Source organism: Nannobrachium achirus, assembly GCF_963921795.1.
Source record: "Nannobrachium achirus genome assembly, chromosome: 2".
Lineage (NCBI taxonomy): Eukaryota > Metazoa > Chordata > Actinopteri > Myctophiformes > Myctophidae > Nannobrachium > Nannobrachium achirus.
Genome location: NC_137811.1, coordinates 39,595,450 through 39,618,969, shown reverse-complemented (window position 1 = coordinate 39,618,969; position 23,520 = coordinate 39,595,450). Strand labels below are relative to the sequence as shown.

The 23,520-nt window shown below is 42.8% G+C and overlaps 1 protein-coding gene across 1 annotated transcript in view; it reads right to left on the bottom strand.

Annotated features, from left to right (window-relative positions):
- Nucleotides 1–6,079: 6,079 nt before the first annotated feature.
- The window catches only part of LOC308294776 (semaphorin-7A), a gene marked incomplete at both ends in the record, with an annotated part of 38,928 nt that continues 21,487 nt past the window's right edge, over nt 6,080–23,520 (bottom strand). The window contains 7 exons of the mRNA XM_080737622.1: nt 6,080–6,426; nt 9,235–9,290; nt 9,892–10,064; nt 10,784–10,899; nt 21,046–21,253; nt 21,865–21,973; nt 23,428–23,520. The exon at nt 23,428–23,520 is cut by the window's right edge and continues 86 nt beyond it. Of these exons, the coding sequence (XP_080593748.1) occupies nt 6,080–6,426; nt 9,235–9,290; nt 9,892–10,064; nt 10,784–10,899; nt 21,046–21,253; nt 21,865–21,973; nt 23,428–23,520 (1,102 nt within the window). The remainder of the gene's footprint in view (nt 6,427–9,234; nt 9,291–9,891; nt 10,065–10,783; nt 10,900–21,045; nt 21,254–21,864; nt 21,974–23,427) is intronic.

Sequence of the window (23,520 nt, the reverse complement as noted above, 5' to 3'; positions counted from 1 at the left end):
GGGGGCTAAATGAAACTGTCCTAATACAATCTACAATATCACACTGATTACTTTTATTTTCAATTCACCTATCAAGAGTGGAAAACTTTTATAAATTCACTTCAGTAGAAGTCCCTGAATGTATGAAATGTCCCAAAGCTGAACAAATCTGACATTTTATGCAACCTCAACAATATCGTGGAGAGAAATGCAGGCCTCCTCAAATTATTTAGTAAACCTGGCTGAGGTAAACCCAGCTCCTCCCATTTGATTATCCTTGTTAAAGCGAGTCATTTAATTCTGAGGAGTTTATATTTATAATTCAACATATTTGGTTACAGTCGAGTTATACTACAGTATTTGGCTCCACTTGTTCCAACTTCATCATATTGCCTATACGTGGACTTCTTCATAAACTGACAAGTAAATCATTGCAATTATTTTGGAATGTGAAGAGATGCGAAGGACCTTGTCAAATCAAGTAGCTAGCTGAAGAGTGACCAAGCTTAAAGGACAACTTTGTTTTTTTACAACAAGGGTTCATATTTTAGATTGTAATTAGAGAAAAGAAAAAGTGAGTGTCAAAATGTTTTCATTTGCTTCGTTCTATTGTTTTATCGCGTTTACCGTGCTAAAATGTGGGGCATGCGTACGCATGGGGGCATGCGTACAAGTGGCTAAATATGTCTTTTTAGACACAATAAGCCAGCAGTTTCTTTATTGCTATTTACAGTAACACTTCTAGCCCCCATAAGTCACATCCAACCATGAACGGTTGCGTTGTATCTTGGGAATGGGCTTATTCTGTGTAAAATTACATATTTAGCCACTTGTACGCATGCCCCCAGCCACTGAAATAAGAATCTCTAAAACAATAGAAAGAAGTAAATGAAATAATTTTAACATTCATCTTTTATATTCTTTAATTACAATCTAAAATATGAACCCTTGTTGTAAAAAACTAAAGTTGTCCTTTAAGTTTAATTTAAACCAGAATGGAGTGTGATCTATAAACATTCCAAATCATATCATTGTCATAAACATTTGGAAAAAGAAAGAAACAAGATCCATAATGTCAGAAAGGCCTTCAATGCATATAAATGTTGCTCGGTGATGTTCATAAAACCCATGTTGATAAAAATACAAATTACATTCAAAATACAATACCTGTAAGTCTCATCAAGATTTCAAAGGTTAATTTGTGGGAAGGCCAATACAAGACCAGAACATCTGACAGCCATTATGACTGGTACAGATAAGAGTACCAGAGTCCTTCATGCAGCATCAGAAAGGTTGATGAAGTTGTACAGTGGTTGCTCCCCTACCCATGTCTTTGTGGATGATGCCAGTTATCATAAAAGCTGCCCTAAACATCACATCTAAATATAGCAGCTGCCAGAAGAAAAAGAAGAAAAAAAACAGCAGACCCTATCGATGGCAAATCTTCTAGGTTCATTGAAGTCATTGACAAAACATTTTCTCTAAAACAATTGAAGTGAATTGAAAAGAGATACTGAAGACACTGGTCCTTTTCTGAATGTATCTGCAGCTCTACAGTATATGCAGTATTGGCCTCTCAGAAAGATCTTGACTTGCCTGGTGTGTTTTCACAGTCTTCTGTCTCTTCTGGTTTATCCTGGAGATGTGCAGCTTCTCTCATTACATATCCTGTGTCATGTCTTTCCACAAATTGTAATGCTGTATGAGCTTTTCCAGGATCTTTATTTAATGTGTTGGACCATCCAATCTCTTCCTCAGACCTCAGTGTCTTCAGTATGTCATCACTTTAATTTATTTAGAGAATATCTTTGCCAATGACTTCAGTGAGCTTAATAAAAAGCTTTGTCATAGATATTGGTCTGTTGTTGTGATTATTTTGTTTAGTCTAGCAGCAGCTATATTTTGTTGTAGAGTTGTAGTGTGTAAGGCAGCTTTTATGATATTTTTTATATAAAAATCTGGGTACGAGAGCAACCACTGATGCACAACTTCATCAATCTTTCTGATGCTGCATGAAGGACCTTGTCTCTGGTACTCTTACCTGTCCCAGTAATAATGTCTGTCAGATGTTCTGGTCTTTGTAAGCCATCTTTTTGTTTGTTAAACGATGTTGTATCAAACCTACTCCGTCTTCTTGAGACCGCATGTATGCTCTCACTATCACTGTTGTTTTTCTTACTGGAATAGTTTGCTCTACATGATACATGATAAGATACACTTAATTTTGAAATAAAGTAAATCTCTAATATATGGGGACAGGGTTTTATGAACATCATCATCTCTCTATTGAGCAACATTTAGTATGCATTGAAGGCCATCTGCAGTGGGCTTTTTAGACAAATGGAACTTGTTTCTTTTTCAATTTTTTTAAAATGTACCACAGATGATACAACACTTTGGATCCACTGTTCATACACCACTCTCCATTCTAGTAAAATAAAATAAAAGACACATTAGAATTTGTACAGTAGGCCTATCTACATTGTATCTACTTTTCCATATGTATCTCTGTCTGTCTGTCTGTCTGTCTGTCTGTCTGTCTGTCTCGCCTGACACTGTGGTTCTATGGGTTTGTCGCTCTGACATCATGCTCTGATGTCACTGTGATGTCAGGGGAACCACTCTTAACAGAATGGGTTTGCTGCTCTGACATCACTCTCTGGCTTCACTGTGATGTCACACTAACAGAATCCCTTTTATGCCCATACATGGAGTTTCCAATTAATCAATATTAAGCTCATATCTGACATGACTTCATATGGGAATGACCATATATGGAGGCCACATCGGCCGCATACCACACTAACATAATCCATATATGGCCAAGACAGATGGCCAAGACAGCCCATATCTGTGTGGCTGGTTCTACAGACAGGGATCTCCATGTAAGGGCATAAAAGCGTATGATGTCAGATGTCATAGACATCATAGGACTTTCACATAACGAATAACTGATAACATATCTCCATATACAGTACATGGATCTCCATATATGGGTACCAGGGGTCTCCATATATGGGTAACTGGTCCGATATACATCGCTGGCCAGATAGCCAAGAATTGGCGCGACCCCTTTGGGGGCGAGGTTGCATGTCGCCCTGAGGCATCTTACTTGTTATGTACAGTATAACCATATTATCGGTACCAGTTAAGGCTCTGTTCCATTCTGGTGAAACAGAGTCAGGGTGCTGCTATTGTCAAGTCATGCCAATTTTAATTCTAGAGCACATTTAAAAACCACCAGGGTCAACCAAAGCGCTGCACAAGATACAAAATACAATGACAATGTAAGCTATTGGAGAGGCTCTATTACACTAAATGGAACTTTAAGCTAGGTCAATCTCCACTTTTGATTTGGCAAGGACCTTCTCATCTTGCATACAATTTCAAATGTCTTAATTCATATTATTTCAGGGATTCTATTCAAGTGAATTTGTTAAAAAAAGGTCAACCCTTGATAGGTGAATTGAAAATAAAAGTGATCAGTGTGATATTGTAGATTGTATTAGGACAGTTTCATTTAGCCCCCATTTGGGACATCATGTACGTTTAGTCATATAACTCCATGAGTATAGAAGTTACCTTTACACAATTGGTATTGCTGATTTCAGTAGAACCACACCTTTCCAACAAGCCCTCATATGTGTTGATATGACAATCCATGTCAGAGTCACTACAAAGTAAAGAGAGCAGGCTACACAGATTTACATTTCCGCCTATTGTAGGTATGTGTTCAAATGACTATAGCTCCCATTGCCATTCAGATATTGACATATTGTCTCTTCTAGAATGTAGAGGGATGTCCTGGCTTCAAGTATGGTAAGTTTTAAACCTCTCAGAGCTTCCATTGTGAATCTATATGAGTTTATATGCCTCAACCTCCAGACGGACAGGCTTAATTTTTAGTTTGGGGTATGTAACTTTATACATCAATTTCACCACTTTTGCAATAAAATATTTTTATACAAGAATCCATTTCATGTATGGGAGACCTTAGAGATGAGGAAAAACTATGTTGTGTTTGGTTCTACCTCCGGGAGGGGTATCTCGAAAACTAAAGCACTTCTTTCCTATTTGTCACAGGCCTAATTACAGAGGAAGCTTACTGTACCTCCACAATCAGTTTATTAGTATGCATAAGGTTTGACTTAGACTTATACATATGCTTCAGCAATCTGGAAACACACTCTGTAAAACATTAAAATAAATCTGTCTTGAGAGATTACTGCTTCAACAACTGTTGTTTAGTTAGGGACCATGTTTACAAGGTCACATTTAGTTTTTTCTGTCATCCGCGGACACTGACAATATATGGCATAAGAGAAAAATGGCCATGATGTAAATATTGTCAATGATTTGTCTCTTTTGTCTCTCTCTCTCTCTTTCTGGTTGCCGTTTGTTGTGGTTGCTGTTTTACTCTACTGTGGGATCATATTGAAGTCTTTCAAGCTTTTGTTTCGCAGCATACAGTAGATCATAAAAGTATGAAAAATAATACTTCTTAGCCTGTTACATAGCTCTGATTTCCCTGTGGAAAGAGGCGAATGTTTTCGCAGCCCATGGTTATGTATCTTGTTATAACACTGGTATAAAACTCATAACCACCAAGATAAACTGGCACATACATAGGCAGCAAAGGTAGGATTCAGCATTGGCAGAGCATAAAATACATAAACATACTTCACTGTTATAATTACAGTACCACAAGCCTTTTCTCCTGACACGCTACAAAATGCAGATCTATTGTCTATGCAACTCATTTTAGCCTCATCTGCCCTTAAAATTATGACTTAATAGTAGACCTAATGATTACTGAAAATGCTGTAGTGAAATGTTTGTCTGATACCATCTGATAAAAAGATATGCACTGCAACAAAAGATAGCCTTGAGTCATTTAATCTCTGATTCTGTTTTAATATCTATTTATTGTTACAGTTATGAATAAATCAGCAAATTAATGGAGTTAATTGCACTAGATCCACCACAACTGCACGGAAGAGTGATCCGCCATGTTTCAGTGATAGAGTAGTGTCACTTTTTTTTTTGCGAAAAACGTTCATGAAACAAGAAAACTGTAAAAAACAAATAAGGGTGTCTCATGTACACGACGGATTTGATTTATTTATATTTCCGGATAAGAAGACTGGATTTTGGAAGTTGGATTTTAAGACAGCATTAAATTACTTAGAATGACTCACATTTGTTGCAGTGCAAGAACGACCTTGTCTGAGGAGGAGGTGCTGACACACAGTGATGTTCCAGAATGAGCTCACGCCCATCCGCCTACTTCCTGTCAAAAAGCTGACACTTCCTTCTTGCTGATTTGGAATAGACTTGGCTGCACCATTATTAGTTCCAAGTCTAACCATATCTGCAGTATTCTGCTTCAACTGCAAAATTGTGCTTAGGGGTACATGTCCCAGAAGTGTTAAGGCTTTTTAAAATCTCAATACCAGACATTTCTTTCTAAATACTAGTGAGCTGTAGTGATGTCCAACGAGTCCGACAAAGATGCATGTTTAGATGTAAGAGCAGTATTAAAGGTTTTACATATTCACAAATAAGCACAATCAAGTAAATTTCAAAATAAGTAGAGAAACAGTAAAAATAATTGGCCTGGTATTGGGTTTTTCTTTGCCCAACTCATTGGATATGTATCTTTTTGAGTCAGAGGCAAGGTTCGCAAAGCACTTATTGTGATATAATCTAGAGAAAAACCCTCTCTTCATTTTATTGGAAGCAACCCCAAGCTTAAAAAGCCAACTTCTTAAGTTTGACTATTATGTATTTTCCAAGTTCTAATACATATCAATCTTTATACAGCTGCAAAGTAAGTTGTTTTATCAGTGAAAGTAATGTTTTAATCGTCCATTTAATAGTAGGCCTACAGTAGTTTTGGGACAAATTTGTTCAAAATTGATATTATTCAAGGACCAAAAGGAGAGTGGTCACGTGCAATCCAAACCCTGTACCTCAATGCTGTGCGAACCTAACCTGGTAACGGCGACCCCCCCCCCCCCCCCCTCCCCCCTGCCTATCCTGTTAGTGGGAGCCAATAAGGATGAGGGGTTAGCTTTAGCAGCATTAGCTTTAGCCGCAATTACAGGAGCCAGAGGGTAGCTGCAGCGAGCAGGAGAGAAGACCCCAGGGTGGCGGCGAGGGAGGTGGCCAAGGCCCCCCCATTGTATACCAGCCTGAAGGAGATAACCTCCACCTTGAATCCATCCTCGGTGGCCATGCAACGGAACACGCCCTCCTTGAGGGGCGTGTCCACGGCTGGCCCCAGGACACAGGAGTCCCCGGAGAACAGGCAGGGATAGTTCTTGATGCAGTTGTCCTTCTCCCAGCGGTACATTGCATGGAAGGAGCGCACAGGGCAAGGGAGGTAGATGGATGTGTTTGACTGCACCACCACCTCCCTGGGCGACGTCCTGCGCTGCTTCAGTGCTGCAAAAAAGGGCAGAAATCGATAATTATTTTGAGAAATTATACAATCAGTGATTGCCGAACCTTTTAGCTCGAGACCCCAAAAGAGAAATTAGACGTTTGACCGGGACCCAAACTAGTGAAAATAGCAGATCTACAAGCGCAGCATTGCGAGCTTGTAGATCTGCTATTTTCACTACTTATTAATTATTATTATATTTTATTTTTTTGTTTATTTGTTTGTTTGTTTTAAAATGTATACAATATATATATATATATATATATACACATTTTTTTTTTTTTTATCTTTTAAATGTATAGGAAAAAGGAATGGGATTTTGACTGAACCATAAAAATTGGTCCGTGACCCACAAATGGGTCCCGACTCACTGTTTGGGAAATTGTGAATTAGATTCGATCATTGAAAATTATGGAGAGTAACAGAAAGTAGGCTACTGTAAGTGTAAGCTCCTAATTTGGAAAACAAGGCTTACCATAAGGGGGGATTGGAGAACATTCTTTATTTGTAGTGACCATGATAGCTGGTTAATGAAAGATAAGGAGGACTTGACATGTCTGACAAGTTATCACAGTGCTACTAATGGTTTCTACTATTTATGGATAAAGGACTGGATGGGACACAATAACCCATTCTACACACTATTAGCTATGGCACATCCTGTGTACCTGGATAACCCCTAATGCTTTTGGTGGCTTTTCCTCTAGCACCACCATTAGGCCAAAATGTGCACTTGCACACAACAACACAAGATATCTCTAAATCTATTCGGTGACCTAACAGCCTAGCACCACCCTTCAGCTAATTTCCAGTTGGGTTTAACCTTTAAGGATGATGCGAATATCATAGACACAGACATTTTTGTATTTATTTATTGCCTATATGTTTAACGATACTAAAAATAGGGGAAAAGGGAGGTAGAACAATAAGTTGCCATGTCAAGTCAAGTTGAATTCAAATCAAATCTGAATAAAGTATGCCTAATAAGCACAGATGTGCTCAATCCCACTAATTAGGGATGACACTAGCGGTGACAATGGTCACTGTCCTACTATTGTCTTAAAAGTGCTGTTTTCATTTTCCACAACTCTGCAGTAGCCATCCAGACCAGAGGATGCTTGCAGGGCATTTGGACTCTCAGCTCTATTTTGGGGAAGGATACGTGAGGCGTGCTATAGGCGAATTGACAATTTCCTGAGGCATATTTATCCCTGCCGGCATGTGTGGGTGGAGAGGTGCGGTAAGGGTTGTATTGTTTGCAAATCAGCAACAAACTGAAATTAGGTGGTCAACAACGACCATGATTTACACCATCCACCACCCACCTTGTTTGAACCACATCTACCAGCATATAGTAAGCCTCTTCAATTGCTATTTTCAGCCCATTTTAATTGCCAAAGATGCATGCAGTATCCAAAACCACACCACCTTTATTTAAATGTGACTACAGTCAAACGCCTGTATCCACCACAATTGTTGTGCACCACCACACAACACATGGAGACTATTGATGATATCATATGGTATTTATCTTTTCTAAAGGCTGATTGGTCAACTGGGACGATTATTACACACACTGTTCGGTTTCATACTCCAGTGTACCAACTCTATTTTATAGACATTTGTCATGGACAGCTCACATGGACAGGTGGACGGGTACAAATAAATGACTGCTACAGTGACCTCCTACAGTAGACTTCTATGGATGTCTACTCAGTGCAACAGTTCAAGCAGCTTTGTTTCGTCTCATCCGTCATTGTCAGTGTCAGAGAAGACAAAGAGTGCTTTTAATACCTGTTCTATCATTCTCTAGCCTCATGTTTCAATTGCTCCTCACACACACTCAGAGGTTCACGTGACCACTCAGACATACTTCTCATAGGTTTAATGTGCTGTAGATTCATTGGCGTCACTCCACCTCCCACACAAGAACATCAGTTTGCTCTTGGAAATAATCAAATTTCGGAGGCTTTTCTTCCATGATCGTACCAGTATACCATTGCATTGAGCCCAGCTCACTGCTCTTAAAAATAATGAAACATCATTTGATTGGTCACGATTGAATCCACATGTAACGCCCACACTATAATAATCCCTCAGATAATTCAGCCCAATCCACCCCACCTCGCCACTTCGCCACAAGTACTCCGTCTTTTTCCAGTCCAGAAAAGACCAAACACGTGTCGCCATGCCCCACCCGCCACAATGTTGACTGCACTTCATGCCGGTTCGCCGGTAAATAGGGCCCATCAAACACAGTACTCTACTACACATATAGCCAGGTGATAATTTGACCTGAACAGATAAAGTCGTCATTATTGGACTTTTACTGGCTTGATATTTGCTACAGAGCAGAGATAAAGTAATGTTATCATGCTAATGCACAGATACCTGACCTAACATTCCATTGTTGAAAGATATGTGGAAATTAACAGCCTTCTCTTTACAGTGTATCTTCTTATCTTGAACTTTGCTTGAGAAAGATTCAGGGTTGCAAATTTATCAGTACAGGCAGGCATGACCGTTGCAACGCTGACACAATTGGAAAGATGTTTAATGGAAAAGAGAGATCTCCCATGAAGATACCTACCCAGTTAGATCGGAGAAACTGCCATGAGTAGTCGCTTATAGAGCTTGGCTTTTGTCTTGGAAGCAGGGCAAGCTTTGATATAAAAATAACTCCCCACTGGCTTCTGGGGCACAGCTCAATTATATGATAATCATCTCTGGACTGTGGCTCCTCAGAAAAGTTCCCTTTTTTGTTTAATTAAGATTGCATTGAGCAAGGAGAGAAAGAACATAATGCTCACCAGCAGCTTCACCACAAACAGAGGCATTTGACTGGTCCAGATGCTGAATGAAAACCCTGGAAGATAATAGAGAGAAGAACATTTGCAGTAAAAGCTTTACAAATGGAAGGCTTTCATGTCAAAATTGTACTCACAATTTATTGTGCTCAATTTAAAACATGCAGCGAATCATTCTATAATGCGAACAGAAAGCCACTAAAGAAGCACAGCATATGTACGCAATGTAAAAGTTTATAGTCGTATATTATACCGAACCCAAGATAAAACCATTCCAATCCATCTCCAACCCCATGACACATTTTCAGAAGTGCATAGCTGTCAAAATTACAATGACGCTTAATTTATACTCACAAAAATAGAAGATCTACAGTGTGAACAACAACCCATCACATCATGGCTATTTGTGATGCGGGAAACTGTCGTATGACTAAGTATAAACCAGGGACGAGGCTGCTTTGAAGATGCAATGTTTTCAGCTGATGGCAGCGATTCACTTCTTATGAAACTGCTTCAGAGTGCGCTGAAAGAAAGGACCCCCGACCCTTCCAAAAAAAAAACGCAATCTTGGTTGCATATTAAACAGGCGGGCTGTCATCAGTCCCCATGCAAACATGTAACAGCCCCCCCACAGACACGTGACATCATATCCCATCGTACCCGGTGGTGATGTTGTATCCCGGGGGGATGGCTAGGCACTTCCTCCTGGTCTTGTCCCATCCGCAGTATGCATCGCGGGAAAGGATGCAATCCCTGCATGTGTCTCCATAGCGACCACAGTCAGCCAATGGCAGTCGCTGGACCTCCATCGCCGTGCCAACGTAGAGGTGGCCCTAAGAAGGAATCATGTGATACCAGTAAAGTACATCATTGAAAGCTCAATACTGTACACAGATAGGTTATTAATATATTTAAGTTGCGATAGTGTAACTGTAAAGACATATGCACACAAATTTACTAAACCAGTGTTTCTCAACCTTTTTACGCCAAGTACAACCTCAGAAAATATGTGTCTCTCCAAGTACCACCATAATAAGTGATGTTAAAATACAGGTGCGTAGACCCACCCCATCCTATTCAACTAAGCACAGTTAACACAGGAGGCCAATTTATTCCTTGATTTTTGTTGCATTTCTAAGCCAATAATTTGATGACCGGGTCATCGGACAGATTTAGCTACTACATTTGTGAACTTCCCATGCAAACTGATGATATTTCTAATGTGATTAATCCATTTTCAAATCCTCTATTAACGGCTAGGTGTTCCCTCATGCTCAGTTAAGCACGGCTGGAGAGCCTATTTCAACCAATTGTTTGGTCAGAAGAACTACCTGTAGTATAATATAAATATTTTACTCCACATGTATTTTCTTATTTTTGGGCCCATGTACCACAGGTTGAGAACCACTGTACTAAACTAAAATGGAAACTAACAAACTCCAAACTAATTGAAATCGTCCAACTCATTCAAATAAGCAAACATAAATAATTGGTTTAATGGCAGCTGAGGTAAGGAAATGTTGAGTAGTGTAGCATGGAATGTTTTACATACTTTTTTGGAGTCGATGGCCATGTTTAAAACGGGTCCCTCGTTGTGAAACAGGGAATACTGGGCGATGACGAAGGCCTCGTCGAGGGTGTGAATGACCTTCAGAACTTTACCTTGTTCTGTTGAAAAGGAGGAGATGAGTGACATGGTTTCAGTTTGGAAACAACCACCAATCTACACCAGCTAGGGGTCTTCAACGTTTTCAGGCCAAGGACCTCTTAGTTGAGAGAGAGATGAAGCAGGGACCCCCACAACCTGTTCATAGATTCCATATAGTTTAATTGTTTGACAGCACGATCGATCATCAGTGTATTTTGGATTCATGTCAATTTGTGTTTTCAGATATTTAACCACTTGAACCGTCAATACTTAATAAACTTGACCTTTCACTCTGTACTTAGTCTGCTCTTTTCCCCCTCTACACCAAAGCTCTTTGCCAAAAATAGCAGATCTACAAGCTCACAACGCCTCGCGCTGCGAGGCGTTGTGAGCTTGTAGATCTGCTATTTTTGTTCTCAGTTCTCAGAGTAAAGACACTAGGGTTCAAGTGGTTAATATAAAAAAGAAGAAAAAGGTTTTTATCACACAAAGATTTGAAGGACCCCTTGTAGCATTCTCTCGAGACAGAGTCATGATCGCTTACACCACTGAAAGGAAGTGGTACAGACCGACTGGGCGTTCCCCTTTCTTTGACGACGGCTTGCCAGATTGCCCCTGTATTAACTCTGAGGACCCCCTAGGGGTCCCGGACCCCCTGTTGAAGACCCCTGATCTACACTACAGTATGTACCAGTGCTTGTTGGTGATTCTTTTGTTTCAGAGTTAAAGCCTCTCTCTCTCTCTCTCTAAGCCTGATTTACATCTATTTGCAACAGTGCCAGGTTGATGCGTCACCCTTCTTTCATATTGTTTTCTGTCGCCAAAGCATGAATCAGGCTTTGCTTTACCTACAGTGGAGATTTCTGCAAGTCCACTGTATTTTCATAGATGATATATCACCCATTTGATCTAGTTTATTCTGTTCCTTTTCACCTGTCAAGGACTTTTGAGAATTGATTTCATTCCCTCGTCAAGTATCTAAGCATGAAAGGTGGTAAATCGTTATTCTTTGAGTAAAATAAAAATAAAATGATCATAAAATATAACAAATGTATCTTTAAAAAGCATACTGTAACTGCAACAGCTCGATGATTGAAAGTGCAAAAGGCTTTACTTCACCTTATAGTCATATTGTCTGTCAGTGAGTTACTGAATGAAAATAATTATTTTAATACCTGTTCTATCATTCTGTAGCCTCAGAGACAGACTGTCTCTCTTTCTTTTCACACACAGAGGTTCAAAGCCTTCCAACCGTCGAACACCACAGTACATTACACAGTCAAATCCTCGTTGTTAATTTTACATATAATCTGATACTTTAAATGCTGCGTTTTGTCGATTTTTCCTTAAACCAGGCACCCGCAATGCATCTGTCATTACATCTGCTGCTATTTTTACTGCCTCATCCCACCTTATATAAGTTCAGGAGACGATCACTTGGGTTAAGATATACTTTATTGACCAGAATGAAGCAGAAAGCAAGCATCACACAGCATGGCATATTGAGCACCCTACTATAGAGACAGCATAGAATCTAAGCCTATATCTAAGCGCATAGTATTGGCAGCCTACCTTAGCTCTACTATAAGACAGCATAGAATCTATAGCCTAAGTTAGCATGGTTTGGCATGGGGTTCTGCCTCGGGCCATGGCTCGCTGAACCCACGATCCTCATGTTACCATGAGCATCGAGGGCATAACTTAATTACAGCGAGCCCTGGCCCGATACCCCCCGAGGGGGATCTAAGGCAGAACCTGAAGGTGGCGCTGGGGTGGTGGCGGGGCAGTGCTATGCAACAAGACTGAGTCCCACCATCTGACTTCCCTAAGAACTATGGGTAAGGGGGGGGGCAGGACCTAGTGACCCACCCCCCTCCGCGCGCGCGCTCCCTTGGGACCGCCCCCTGAACTAGCTTTGATCCTTACGAATCGTCGCACTATTTCAGGAGACGATCACTTGGGTTAAGATATACTTTATTGACCAGAATGAAGCAGAAAGCAAGCATCACACAGCATGGCATATTGAGCACCCTACTATAGAGACAGCATAGAATCTAAGCCTATATCTAAGCGCATAGTATTGGCAGCCTACCTTAGCTCTACTATAAGACAGCATAGAATCTATAGCCTAAGTTAGCATGGTTTGGCATGGGGTTCTGCCTCGGGCCATGGCTCGCTGAACCCACGATCCTCATGTTACCATGAGCATCGAGGGCATAACTTAATTACAGCGAGCCCTGGCCCGATACCCCCCAAAACTACAAACCCCCAAAGCACGCCAAAATCTCAGAATCCCATGCCAGTGCTAGCCAACTGCGAGGAAGGCAGCTCTGCTGTGACTCTAGCGATTAAGTTATCATTACTGCGGGGCAAACTATGAACTGCCTTTCCTGCTAACGCAAAAAATAATAATTAAGCATATTAGCATCTGGCAGAGCGAATATTACTAAGGCAAAATACTAAGCAATGATATTGGCAGCTTGCCAAAAACGCTATAAGTACTGCTAAAGCAATTTAATAATTAAGAATGTTAGCAGCTGGCAGACCGAACCAACGGTGAGGAAGGTGGTACTGCTGACTATAACGATATACTGCAATCTGACTGAAGCCATACTAAAACACCCTAGAGAAAAGCGGGAGCAGCAACATGGACGTATATATATATAGACAGCAGAACCAGAAGCAGCGATGAAACCTTTAATTCATATAACTACAGCGCCATACAGCTTCACATCCTACCTAACTAACACCCCAGCAACCACCTAGCTTTTGCATGATAGAAATATTGGAGCGCGCAGCAACGGGCCACGCAATGCAATGCGTGGCCCGCAACCTATCAGGGGCGCATGCCCCGAGTAACGCAACAGAAGCAGCAAATAAAACACGCAACCTATCAGGGGCGCGTGCCCCGAGTAACGCAGCAGAAGCAGCAAAATGAAACCCTATGGAACAACCCTGCCAATAGTGCCTGCAGCACTATTAGCATCAGCAGCAGAAGCGTTAACTGAACGCGTCCAACTCCAGCTTGGAACCATTACGCTTCGGTCAGTCCTGTGTTGTGTGTGCTTGATAGCTTGGCGTGCAGGATCTTGAGTTAGCTGAGGGCACCAGAAGTGCTGGTGGTGTGGCTGCTCCGATCCGGAGAGAATGCAGAGAGAAGAGGGGCGGGCCGCAAATCTGGCAGCTCTCTCCGGGGGTCGTGTGACGAGGACGTCGGGCAGACAGCCCGGTGTTCAGCATGGACATGAAAGGACAGAAGGGAGAGTTAGTTCTGCGACTGACAATGGTGTACCTTCCCTGCTTAAACTGCGAGCTGCAATCTTCAGAGGCCATGTGCTAGTCGCATCTTAAGCCTGGCCTTGGTGACCGCATGTGCTTGCCGCAGAAATTACAATCTTAGCTTTGCTGACCATAACAATGAAACCACGCCTAAGGTCGCTGACTTTTAAGATCACAGAGAAATTTTCGCAGCCCACGGAGCGCTCTGCTGCAGAGTCTGCTGCTGCACATATGAGAATCTCCACGAGATACCCGTCTTGACCTTTAAAGGCAAGCTATGCAAGCCTAGAGAGCGGCTAAAGCCCAACATTCAGTACAAGTAAGTCGCTGCTATGTAACTATGGTTGCCTATTATTAGCAAGCTTAGAGAGCGGCTGAACGCTCACAGAATCGAACAAGCAAATGCGTTGCTATTTACCTGCTAGAGTGAGGCTCCTCAGGGCATCTGGGAAAGCTGCAGCTGGCGCGAGGAATGGAGTTCCCACCGCTGGTGCTGGAACTGCAGCTTCCCATGTTCCCTTGCGACCTGGCGGTGGCGACGACGGTCGCAGCCTGACAGCGCCTCCGGAAGATGGGCCGGCACCACAGGCTTCCAGCACGACGCAGAGCTGGTTCATGCTCATGGTAGCAGCAGTAATAGCATTAACTGATGCTGTAGCGGGCGGGCGGGCAGCCGGACGGGAGGGCCGACAGGCAGGTGGGAAGGCAGGCGGGCGGGAAGGCAGGCGGCGGGCTGGCGGTAGGCCACTTCCTTCTGCTGAATATGGCGCGTGCAGGCGGGCAGGCAGGCGGGCGGGAGGGCGGGCGGGCAGGCTGGCAGGCTGGCAGCTCATGGTAGCGGCAGAAGTAGCGGAAGCTGTAGTAGCAATGCCCTCTCCAGTGCTAACCGACTCCTGACTGGTCTCATGGAATTATGCAGTAGTGGACGAAACTATAAAGAGAAACATGTTAGCAGAAAACTCTCAGCCGCTGCAGCGCGACGCTGCAATGATGGCATGCTGTAGCAGCCGCTATGCAGCGGCTCCGGCAAGAAGCTGAAAGGACAAACATGTTAGCAGCAACATGTAGCAGCCGTGGCCCGAGCTATAAAGAAAAACGCGATGTAGTGGAACATGAAGCAGCTTTATCATGAAGCTGCAGTGCTAACCTGATGCCGTGGCAGGGGGCATGCCGCAGCTCCGGCCTGGAGCTGTAATGATAAATATGTTAGCAGAAAACCTCAGCAGCTGCAGCGCCATGCTGCTATGGCGACCTGCTGTAGTAGCAGCCAGAGCCCTAGAATGGAGAGTTGCGTCACTCCCGTTCACTTCGTGGGGCCAGGTCGTCTACGCACACATCTATTGGTGACAAACGGCCAACCGGAAGTTTACAAAATGCATTGAAGTCTATGAGGTGTAAAGTGACAATGAACCACGTGACCAGCGCTGTTTCTGACGCGAGGAGCTCATTCGGCTTGATTTTCTTGCAGGTGGGATTTATGGCTCTTTGAAGTGAGCCGAGCCGGATCTCTGCGATCCGTTCCTTTTCAAAGAGCCGTTCAAAATACTGTCTCATTTTAGTTACTTTTAGTTATTTTTTTACTTTCTAGATTTTGATTATAATTACAAATCACTTCAACCCTATATAGGCCTGCATTTTGGCCATATACATTTCCGCCTTTTGAAAATATTAGCCGATCTACAAGCTCACAATGTGTCACGTTGCGACACATTGTGAGCTTGTAGATCTGCTATTTTCAAATGATTTTTCCAAATGTTATTAATTGGAAAACCTGTGAAATGTGACGTTCTGCATATTGAGTACTTTCTATTCAATATGGGGCTAAATGTACTATAATCATATTTTTGTCTTAGGAATGCTACAAATAGTCTACAACACATTATTGAACTCAAGTCTCCATGGCACGAGTAATCAATAGAAAAAAAGTCATTTTGGGGGGTGAACTACTCCGTGCATTTTGATACCAATACTTTAGTGCTTTTACTCAAGTACATTTTAATTACACTTCTACTTGTGTATTTTGTACATTGTAGTAAAGAATGTTTGTACTTTTTACATGTAGTATTTTGAACGGCTCTTTGAAAAGGAATCGCAGAGATCCGGCTCGGCTCACTTCAAAGAGCCATAAATCCCACCTGCAAGAAACTCAAGCCGAATGAGCTCCTCGCGTTTCTGACACCGCGGTGACACCACTCTCTGATTATACTGCTCTGGTAGCAGCTATGCAGCATCTCCAGCACGAGCTGAAAGGATAGAAATTGTGTTAGCAGTTAGACATGTAGCAGCCGCAGCAAGAAGCTATAGGGTAAAACACGATTAGTGGAACATGTGGGCCTGCAGCCACTCCGGCCTGGAGCTGAAATAATAAACAGATGTTAGCAACCAACAAGTATTAGTTTTAGCATGAGCTGAAAGAAACATGATGCAGCATTTTTACAAGCATCAGCCTTAGCTGTAATTATTAGCAGTTATGCTAGCACGCAGCCGCAGGTTGAGTGGAGCTAACAATAGCTGAAACTATAGGAGACATTGCCAATACTATAACCATCCCTTTTACTTCTGATACACTGGTAGCAGCTTTAACATACAGCAGTACCGATAGCTTGATGGTGTAGCAGCACACTCGCAATTTCCCAAATTGCACATTTCTAGTTTAATAACAGACGCGTGGGAGCTGAGCATGCACTGCCCAGATAAGCATGGTGTCAGCATCCTACAAGCGGTAGCATCAGTTTTAATTTATGAGCAGCAATTACCGCAGCATTAGCAGCTTGGGTAGAGCTAGCCTCAGACGAAACCACGGAGACATGACAGTATCCAACTGCGGCAGCGGCAACAATTTGCCTATTTTACTTAGCATTTAATAAGCAGAACAACTGACAACTTAGAACTTATCAAACCCTAACTTAAAGCTTGCGGTGCGAAGAAAGCTGATGAGCTGCAGCTGATGGATGCTGAAACTGAAGAGAATATTTAGCTGGAGCTACCGAGCATTTAGAGAAGACTACGATTCCCTGCATGCACTAGCGAGTTCAACTGGTGACGTCAGGACAGACAGGCACGACCTGCGTTAGCGGAAGCAAAACATTGTTTGCACGTAAACTGTGGCACCTATGAGCTTGCTGGTTTCCTCCTCTCAGGAGCCCATGCAGACAGACATCCTTTATAGGCTTCTCAAAGAGAGGCGATTACTGTATTTAATAATTCATCCCGCGAGGGCTTCTACGCCACGGTAACTGGCAGCAGCCCTACTGTGGTCCAAGAAGCGACAGAAACCATTTAGCTGCTATGTTATAGCAACTAGCACCTCATAAGCAGCAGCTGTTAAGACGGCCAGACAGTGCAAAAAGAGGAAAACATACACATAACCCGAGGCGAGGCAGAAGCAATATAGGCCCCATACTAACTAGATTAAGCACGCTGCGGGCGAAGCTTGCTACTAGCACGACGCCGAGGCTTGGCATGATAGAGAAGTACATTTCCCACACGCAGCGCTTAGTATTTGCTGCCGAACGTCATGCCGTAAATCACCGCTTGACGTGACTCGGCTAGCTCAGGAGCTAGGTGAACGCTGCCGTTTACAGACACCTGCAACCTACAAACTGAATCCTCCTAGCGTGATTCATTACCTGCTACTGATTTACCAGCTAACAGCATCCTTACCGAAATAGCCGGCTAGCAATAGCCACCAGCTAGCTCCTAGCTGACTGTACATTAAACCTGTTGTTCCGCGCTAGCCGATACGGCCCGCGCCGTTGCAAAGTACTGACATTGTTATCGACAAACCCAACGACTGAGATTACTTTAACTCATGGTAGCCCAGTAAAGGCCCACCAGGGCACGAAATAAGTTAGCATTTAGCCCGTAGCCACAGCCAACTTCTATGATACTGAGTTTACCTTTGCAACTTTAGCAAGCCTGTAGCACCTTTGAAATAGCTTTAGCAACAAACAACTGAAAGTACAGAAATCAGCTAGGCACCAGCAACGATAGCAAGAAATCTGAACCTTGAAACAGCAGTTTAGAATTCAGCGATTACCAGAATAACAATCTCAAACTTCCCATACACCTGGCCAAGAACACAGCTTCTTAGTTTGGCAGCTAAGAACATGAATTGAGCGATAGTAAAATAGCAGAAACAGCCAGAAATACTCAGCCAAGTTAGACACCCTGTCCAAGCGGTGGGCAGCAGCACAGCTACCTGCAAGCAACAAGTGTGGCACTTGTGTGTGTACTGCAGCGTGGTAGCAGCAGCAGTGCTATGCAACAAGACTGAGTCCCACCATCTGACTTCCCTAAGAACTATGGGTAAGGGGGGGGGCAGGACCTAGTGACCCACCCCCCTCCGCGCGCGCGCTCCCTTGGGACCGCCCCCTGAACTAGCTTTGATCCTTACGAATCGTCGCACTATGTGTGATAGATAGATATCTGCATACGGTCCATGATATTATCATGGACCTTATGCAGATATCTTCACACTGCCAACTTGATATCATCCTGTTTGAAACCAGGGGAGAAAACTATTTGTCTCATTAAACTGAACAACTTTCATTGTATCCCTTTAATCAGAATTATAGGCTTACCCAATTCCCTGCTCTGCCTCACACTGAACATAGATCTCAGCCTCTACGGCCAAACAAGCACCATTCAGGATCATGTCAATCCTCCGACTGACACGGGAGATAACTTCCAAGTCAAAACGGAAAACCGTAACCTCCAACACTAGACCAATCAAGTTCCTTTTTTAGCGGCCTGTTTAGTATGTCCTTCTAGCAAACGGAACCGATGTGTTTGGACGAGCCGTCCGACTGACCGACATAGCCATCCTTAGAGCCCCTGCCACAAGTGGGGCTAAATTATTCAAACTAAAAATGCTTCTAATTATTTCCCTGTCCCTGGTCCCAAGGACAATCCTGTTGTTGAGATTGGTTCAGTTGTACTTTTCAGATTGATGTCTCTCCAGCTCTTTACAGTGGACAGTAAATACATTTTCAGGTCAGGATACCATTGGATCTAATCGGAAGAGAGAACTCGTTCTACAACATACAGGACAAACAAGTGAGATTGAAGTCAACGACACAAAGAAATCAGTAAACACATTTGGAACTGGAACAGTTGAGGCTGAAAGAAAAAGTACTCTTTCCTGACTGGATGAAATTGCCAAACCAAAAATATATTTTCTGTTCATTAAAGAGCAGCTGTCATTGAACAAACACTCTATAGCAATGATACAAGCACACTATCAATCATGATCTCTCACCAACACATATTCAATACTGTATAAGGAGACCTTCCCTCTAACATTCCAACAGACAAAGGAGACATAGGCTGATTCCGGCCTTTCAATTATATATATAATATGTATATACTGTATATATATGTTACCGGATGTTTGGGTAACGCAGGACGTTCTATGTAAGAGCGCTTGTTTTGTCGTTCACCACACACCAATCACCACCAGGTGGCGACAACAGCCATTCACTAGTGAAGGCGCTGACGTCACTCGTGTGCGACTCTATTTGCGACTTTATTTACTAGCTTAGCCTAGCCTAGCCTAGCCTAGCTTAGCCATTAGCTCCATTGTAGTCACTTGGACAGGGCGTTTATCGTGGGCTTGCCCAGGCCTTACGGCCTGGGCATAAATATAACGATTGCATTCACCACGGCTTCGTAACTCGCGCGGCGCTCCGCCGGCCGCGCGGCCCTGGCCCGCTCTTCGCGGCCACTCGCACCTGCGGTGCTCGGGGGCGAAGAGCAGGACCAAGGTCCGCTGGCCTGCGCGCCGCTTGCAATGTCGTGGACAATCGAGCGGCTCCGCTCCGCCCCGTGCTGCATGACGAGTGCTACGTTTCTCGACCGTCCTGTTTCTCTATCATCCGGTGACATATATATTGTTCACAGTGAAGCTGATGAAATGTGGAACGGGGCTAAAATTGGTTTGTGAACAGCTGTCTAACAGCTATTCAGGCACCAGAAACATATCTAAGATGTGAGACACACCAAATCCCCCCCCCCCCCCCCCCCCCAAGTATGTATGCATGCATAAACACCTACAAAGAGCAGGTCTATAAACACATCCCATCCCATCGTCACATACGGTATCGCAGCCTGACACTATGAGCAGTTACATACTGTATAACTGCTCTAGTTTCTTTTTTAGACCAGCACAGAGGCCCATGGGCTGTCCATAGCGAGCATTACATCTCTTCTTTTTACTGACACACTTTGCAGAGGCCACAGTGAGAGGCCATACTTTCCTGCCAAAGTTGTCTTTCATGCACTCTTGTTTGACACAACGTATAATTATGGTTATGAATGACAACGTGTACCATCATATTATGCACCAGAAATGATTGTGAAAGCAAGCATCACATTGTTTGACAAACGGAAAGGTTGGTGCTTCGTGCCCACGCGGTATGAGTGAATATTTCTGACAGGGTTTCCATAGTAACTTCCTACAGTTGGTCAAAGTTTTGGCTAAGGCTAGCACTGTCTCTTGGGTTGCCTTAGCAATCCTTCTTTAATCACAAAGGAGCACTTATGAAAGCTTTTTTTTCCCAAAAGGCATCATTTGAATACATTTTGAAACTGCCATGCTGAGTCACTGTTTGCTGGGTCTTGCTCTCAATTCTGCTTATCACATTTTAAGGAAGTTTGCAATATTAAATCCACAAATGATTCTGTTCTACAAGAACAGGAGGCTTGTTTTATAGTATGACTGATCTATTTATTATTATAGCGTGTCTATTAAGCTTGGACATAGATGTTTTGAACCTTTTGTAGTCAAATGTAGCAGCTACACGTGAATTTCACATGTTTTCATGAATTATAAATACATAAAAACATTCCTTAACAAAAAAACATGCACATCGATCTCAAAGACAAACCTGTTCCCAGATATAGGACACTGTAGTGTTCATCGTTTACTGCCATGACGATGTCTGCCACAGTGTGTGTGATCTGGTCATCTGTGGGCAGATCCAGGGGAGCGACACCAACTGGACGGATCACGTCCTCAATCTCTGGGTGGTACCTGATGACCCCCAGGTTCTTGATGTTGTTCTGGTCTGGTATCGAGGAGTTCTTGCGGGCGCACTACAAGGAAAGTAAAGCCTGATTTATACTTTTGTCGTACAATGGTGTATAAACTAGTAAGACGGCTCAGGGGGACATCGCACGAATTCTCGGCCATCTGGCCAGTGATGTATATCGGACCAGATACCCATATATGAAGATCCATGTACTGTATATAGTATATCCCTTTTATGCCCATACATGGAGATTCCCATGACATCACAACATACAATATATCTTTTATGCCCATACATGGAGATCCCACACAGATATGGGCTTGTCTTGGCCATCGGGCCCGTGATATATATCGATGACATCAGGGATCTTCATATATGGGCATAAAAGGGATTCTGGGGAATACCCATATATGGACTTTTACAAAGGTGGTGTCACCTGTGTTATCACTTGTGATGTCACAGTGATGTGTCAAGGGAACCAACCCATAGACTGTAAAAATGTGTACACACACACACACGTATGTCTACATGCAGACAAGCTGTGACATTTCATCACTAATCAGGAAAGTGCAGGCTGAAGATGGTCATGAAATTATTGTCATCCCACAATCATTTCACGAACACGATTTCACTCTCAGTTACCGGATTTACAAAATATTGTGACAACGAACTTACCATTCCAGGGCGAGTGCCAATGAAAGAAGTGCTGTAGCCCTTCAGTTTAGATGTGGAGAAGGCCTGGTCAATGTCTTGAATTGAGTAGGCACATATCACTGTTTTGCCCCTGAACAAAACCATACAACATTTTAGTTTATACAGAGAACATACATAATCTCAGAATACAACCAATTACTGTACACACCTCTCAACAATTTCTCACTTATAGGAAATAAAAACATCTCAAAAAGGTAGCACAATCCAAATTTCTAATCAATGGATGACAAAGGCCAAGAGACTTCATCAGATCATCTATGTTTATTTTTGTTGCTACCCTTAAGGGCTAATTAGTACTTAAAGGACCACTTAACCCCTTGTAACCTGTCTTCGTATAATTGGCCTCACTAATGCTCATTATAGTAATATGGTACCATTCTTTCTACTCGGTCTCTGTCTCAGAGGAGGGCTGTGGACAGTTCAGTTTGGTGTTGCTTTTATGTAGGTTTATGCATTTCTGCAGTTCTCTTCCTGCTTTCAATAGTTGCTTTTTTATTGCGACCGTCAGGGAGCAGTTTACTATGAAAACCTCCACCGGCCGTCCGTCGGTCGGTCGGTCGGTCGGTCGGTCGGTCGGTCGGTCGGTCGGTCACACGTCACACGTCACACCTTTGCCCTGCTCATATCTCCGCATCAGTATATAGGGCTTGTTTGTTTATTGTATGACATCACGCCACATCATCAGCTGTGGACTCTGTGATGTCATCGTATCGCATCAGTATATAGGGCTTGTTTGTTTATTGTATGACATCACGCCACATCATCAGCTGTGGACTCTGTGATGTCATCGTATCTCCATATATGGCCATCTCCGTATATGGAGATATAAGTCGTCCATGCCCAAGTATGGGCTGGTGAGGTCAGACTTTGTGTGATGCGTAGGTTATCTCCATATATGGAGATTCAACATTCCAGGTGTAACTATGGCTACCCGTATGACGTGAGAGGTGGAGGTTGTGATATTTGTGGAGATAAGCGACCAACGGTCGCTTATCTCCCGATTAGGGAGTCTTACTGGTGTACAGTATTTCTTTTCTCTGTTAGGCACATTAAACTACACTTTTTGTCAGAATTATTGATTGAGAAACAACCAGTGACATCATTGATGGGGAATGCAAGCTAATAGAAACGACAGGCTTTAATTTCCCGGAAAGTTAGCGTGCTATTAAGATTATTTTTTCTCACATAAAAAAAAAAAAAAGAACATTTGAAATCTACTTTGAAATAACCAACCCTGCCTACCGATGATGCCTAACTTGGTGGGTTTCTGAACTGTCAACAGCCCTCCTCAGAGTGAGTAGACAAGAAGGGTGCCATATTATAATAAGCAATAGTGAGCACCAATTATATGGATATTCAAAATCAATTAATTGGTTCTTTAATAGACTACAACTGTGGCTCATTTTCAACTGAAAAAACAAACAAACAAAAAACTATGTATATATATATATATATATATACATATATATACATATACATAAAACATTCAGTCATGCAGGGTAGCAGGTTGGAAGATAGCTTTACCATGCGTTGGCAAACAGGCCATACATGACTCCTGCCCTGTTGTCCTGAGCTGTGAGCACCACGGCCTGCTTCATGTTGTTGTACTGCTGCTGC